The sequence below is a fragment of the Pollicipes pollicipes genome, unplaced genomic scaffold, assembly GCF_011947565.3.
Source record: "Pollicipes pollicipes isolate AB1234 unplaced genomic scaffold, Ppol_2.1 Scaffold_7262;HRSCAF=8765_pilon_pilon_pilon, whole genome shotgun sequence".
NCBI lineage: Eukaryota > Metazoa > Arthropoda > Thecostraca > Pollicipedomorpha > Pollicipedidae > Pollicipes > Pollicipes pollicipes.
This window is the reverse complement of record NW_023597055.1, coordinates 22,207,894-22,212,672: the sequence shown is the minus strand read 5'-3', so window position 1 is coordinate 22,212,672 and position 4,779 is coordinate 22,207,894. Positions and strand designations below refer to the sequence as shown.

The window sequence follows — 4,779 nt, the reverse complement described above, 5'->3', positions numbered from 1 at the left end:
TTCCTGGGAGGTCCATTATGTCTATTTCTGCCTGACAGCACATCGGTACGGTTTTGACAAGGTCAACTTGTGGCGAAAAAATTTCCGTCTCTTTAGGTGCCCCACCTTTTCCGCGCACGCGTTGTCGGCATTATCGGCTGAAAATGGTTTTGAGAAGGCCAGCGATTTTCTCCAAGAACCCCGCACGTAAGCATTGCGTGTCTTTCATCCGAAGCCAAGCTCAGGTGCAAAGTGGCAGCATGAGACGCATCCTTGCACGAACGAATGCTTAATGGTCTTCTGTGCTGCTGCTGTGGCGTGTGCTAGTGGCCAGGTTCGTGTCACGGGCCGCGGAGAATGCCCTTTCGGTGTATTGCTCACGATACCTGACGTGGCCAGAGGCCGCAGAATGGCAGCAGGCGGTGGTGCCTGCGTGTCCTGACGTGGCCAGAGGCCGCAGAATGGCAGCAGCTAGGGGTGCCTGCGTGTTGATCGACGTGGGGGCATCTTAAAGACGCGGTCGACCCAATTGAAGTGATCGTGGTAATTTTCGGCAACTGAATAGCGTAGGGACCAGTTCAGTAAGGTACTAATAAAGCGCAAGTCGTTGGGTGTGTGCTTTTGGAGATGTGCTCTTGACATCCTGCATTGCGCCGGTTACTTCATTTTCCGTAATCGACGTATGTGTCTGGTGCTTCGGCTGCTTTCGTAACTTTTGCGTTATAATTTAAATGCTGCAAAAGCATCAGAAAATGTCAAATTTCCCGTCCCTCTGAAAAAATTATTTCAGCATACCAATGTGTTTGCGTAATCAAAGTTGTCTTTGCAAGACCCTTACGCGAGACGATCCATCGTCGGAAATATTGTGATGATTCCGGAGGAATTTTGGATTTAAGACGGGGTCCGCGGCACATTAAGTGAGTGAGCGTGGAACCACTCACTTCGTTTGCACGCTCAATAAGAATGAACGTGGAAAGTTTTTTCAAAAGGTTTCAATATCGGGTTTTTATTAATCACTCATCATATCATTTGGCCGCGATTTTCTCGTCCTCCTGACCAAAATTGGATAGGCTGATCTTTAATGAAATGCTGTATCTCGATCAATGGTTTCAAACGGATGAAAAGTGTATTATAGACAGCTGAGGACATGGTGCCAAGCGTTTTAAGGACTTTGACTATCGCGTGCTAAAATATATGCATGACCACCCTGAGCAAAACATTTGGGGGGGGTTGGTGGGCAAACATGCATCTAAACACAGAATGCACTGCGAAGACTATCAAAGTAAGAACAAGATTACAGGCGCAACTAGTCTATGTCGATACGTAGTCTGATGTCTTGGTTTTACTTTCTCAGTGTTTGGGATGCACGCTGTGTACCGATGTACGTGTTCATATCCTGAGAAGATACCCATAAATGTCTTCGCACTAATGGATATCGCAGTCGTACATCTTTTAACGTAGTATTTTTGTCACGTAGTGTATGCAGAAAGAGGTTTGCACACAATAGTTCAACAAAAGCGTTTAAGACCTCAGCTGAAAAGCAACAAAAACCACAGAATCTGAACAACCTCCTCAGCAAAACGTCAGCTGTCTGCGGTAAAACACGTACGCTGAAGAAGACGGGTGGTGGAAATATATTGCATTTTATTCAGCGTACACCTTTCATTTTTTACACAAGCACGACGAACTCGCGGTCAAGTGATGGCCAGTAATCTAACTGTCATCTTGTTCCCTGCAACAGCGCTGAAACGAGCTTAATTATCAGAGCGAATTCGGACTCGAAATCAGAACAAGCTCCGAGTGTCCCAGCGGGATTCTGATTAAGTGCATGGAAGCACAATTGTGCGCGTGTGCTCGGGCTGGGTCTTCCGTCTTTGCCGCGTGAATACGGACGCGGGAACGTTAGCATCGCCTGTAAGCCGGACCTGTGCGCGTAAGATAGGCTGATTGAAAGTTTATTGGTCGAATTCTGTAATGTAGAAGCAAAATTATGGGCATTGGCAAGCAAAACGACGAGCAGGATTTCAGCAAGATCTTTAAAAAATAATTTTGAGTTATGTGGGTCTCGTCGTGGGCCTGAGGAGTTCTTACGACGTGACGGATCTGAAATATGTAAGAATATGGACACACCTATCCTCCACCAAATGCCGCACCGCATCGGATTGGGGTCATTTTTATTTTGCATTCATGTGAAAACCAAATACGAAAGTGTCAACAAATTGTCTACAACTATATGACGCGTTCCAAAAGTCAGAATCGCAAGTCGGAGTCAGAGGTTGGCTAGATGCTCTTGACTGACTTCACTTCACACCGCCGACGACGCCGCTCGTGTCACCATCTACCCAGCTCCTTCAGCGACGCTGGTGGCGGCGAACTTCATGCTGATTCGGCCATGCTCCGCAGCGGGCTTTGCCGAAACTTTCCGGCGCGACGCCCGACAGATGGCAGGTCAGGCGTTGAAGTCGCGACTCGGGCGGCGCGGCTGCTCCAGGCCGGGTATGGCTCACATTGCCTGAGGCGTGCTGTGGGAAGGCAAAGTTTTGGGATCGTTTACAGCGTGAACCCGGAAATTAAGAGGTGGGAGTGAGTCGGATTGTCGATAGTGTTGGGTCGCATTACGTCAAGTTCTATTTTTTACTATCGGATTATCTACTATCAAATATGTTTTCTAACACCAGAGGAGGGAGCGGTTGGCGCGTTCGTGCAGTTCTCCCAGTGGCGGAAAGCCAGTCAAAAGTATCTAATGTCATGGGATGCAACACATTTGCTATGCAGAGATCACACAATTCGTCCGTTTTGACACACCGACGAGCGCCGTGGCCCTGAGCCCACTCCCTCTCCCCCTCTCCCATTGCCACGCCTATGTGCCCAGCGTTAACATCACCAGTGGCACGTTAAACGTACCGCAACGTACGGCGAAAAACACGACAGTGGTTGAACACGGTACAATTCGTGTTTCGTACTTCTTTTTTTTAGTTCGGGTAATTCTAACATGCCACGTGCTCTGATCAAAGCATCGGTGTATTCGTGAGTTCAAACAGCGGTACAACACCTCCACTGTTCCCGTGCTGGCGGCCTTGTCATGCACTCTGCTGATATCAATTTCGACCGGACATCCGTGAGCTGCAGGCCGCAGCTCGCCACTTGTAACACGGGACTTGTCACTGTGTGTAACGAAGATCTGAATACGCCCTCAGCTCTGTGTGGACTAGGCTGTGTTCTTTTCTCGTTGCGTGGGCGTCTCCTCTTCCGTATGTTCACACGTCTCACGTTACTTAAGTACCGTTCGCTAGATTTGGGAAGATAGAAAGGCGTTTCACACCCTGACTGGTGCCACTTGTACTTCAATGAAGGCACGATTTCCTCTGATTGTGCACTGCTGTGCCTGTTTGACTTCACGAAGCCGGAAAATGTGAAAAGCTGACCGTCTCGAAACCCAAGTTGATAGGTTGCTACCACTTGTTCACGAATCCCGCAGCCAGAACGGGGCAGGACGCTCTAGGTCGCCACGCATCGGCGCTCTGTGTGCCCAGTTTCGGCGCCGGGTCGCGTGGCGCGGTCGGCCCGCCTTCGTCGGGCGCCCTGATCGCGAGGCACTGCTCGCGCCGCGTTCGCTAAGGCCGCTGGCCAGGCCCGCCGCCCGCGCCACAGCCACATGCTGCTCACGGGGTGCCCAGACAAAAATTCGAGTGGGTTTTGGCCGAATGGTGAAGAGTCCAACAAAAAGCGGAACGAAAATAGTCAAAAGGGGTTATAGCCAGTTGGGATAAAAGCCGAATCGAAAAAATTTAGGCCAAAAAGTCAAGAGGGATAGAAGTGGATAGGAAGAAAACTCGAATGGGAAAAATGGAATGGAATGGGAAGAATCGACAGTGATAAAACTTGAATCTGGAGAAAGCCGGAGGCACAACAGTTCGCATGGGATGCAATGTGACAGAGATACGAGTCAGATCGGATGAAGTCGGACAAAAAGTAAACAGCGAGAAAAGTGGCGACAATGATGAAAGTCGACAGCCGCAAAATATTGGAAAGCACTGACAGGGGGCAAAAAGTTGACAGTGATCACACACGAATCAGAGGAAGTTGTGACGGATAAAAGTCGACAGGGATGAAAGTCAGCTTGGAAACAATGTCACGGGCAAAAATTTGACATGGATAAACGTTAATTGGGATAAAAGTAAACAAGCAGTTATTCAGGAGTATTCAAAACGGGAGAGGGTGTGATTCGACGCCTGCCGTGAAAGGAGATGCCACCGACTACGCTCAGGTGCACCTGTGGGTTCAATGGGTCTCGCTTTCTCGTATACCGGGGTGCTCTTATATGGGCCCGCCCGCGCTCACCTGACAAGAAGCGCTCCTGACAGGAAGCCGGCCTTCGGGTCTTCACGACCGAACCATGCGGAATACTCCCTAAGGTTATCAGGGGGACAATCTGCCATGGATGCCCTGCTAGCCTTCATCTAGGCCCTCAGAATTATCTTTCTAGCCGTGTTCTGGGCCGGTCGTGAACGACGAAGGCGCCCCCACGACAGGAGGCGGCGCACGGCGGCGGCGTCCGTCGTCCGCCGTTTTTCCGTTAGTCCTGGTGCTGGACAGACACGTACCTGGTTTCCAATGTCGGTTCCTGGTGGCCACGTCCCTTTCTGAAAAAAGACATCTTGATCCATTGAACTTGATCTTGGTCCCGGCCAGTTGGGTCAAAACCCCGCCTCCTGGTTCCGGGTTCCTGTTAGCTGTTTTGCGGACACAGCACCTTGGTCCCTGGCCCCTGGCCCTCACAGTTTTTTTTTTTTTGCAGTT

The 4,779-nt window shown here is 50.0% G+C and overlaps 1 protein-coding gene across 1 annotated transcript in view; it reads right to left on the bottom strand.

The window, feature by feature from the left end:
- Positions 1–356: 356 nt before the first annotated feature.
- Positions 357–4,779, bottom strand: part of LOC119113579 (protein sidekick-like) — a 20,506-nt gene continuing 16,083 nt past the window's right edge. The window contains exon 8 of the mRNA XM_037237872.1: positions 357–365. Coding sequence (XP_037093767.1) covers positions 357–365 — 9 coding nt within the window. The remainder of the gene's footprint in view (positions 366–4,779) is intronic.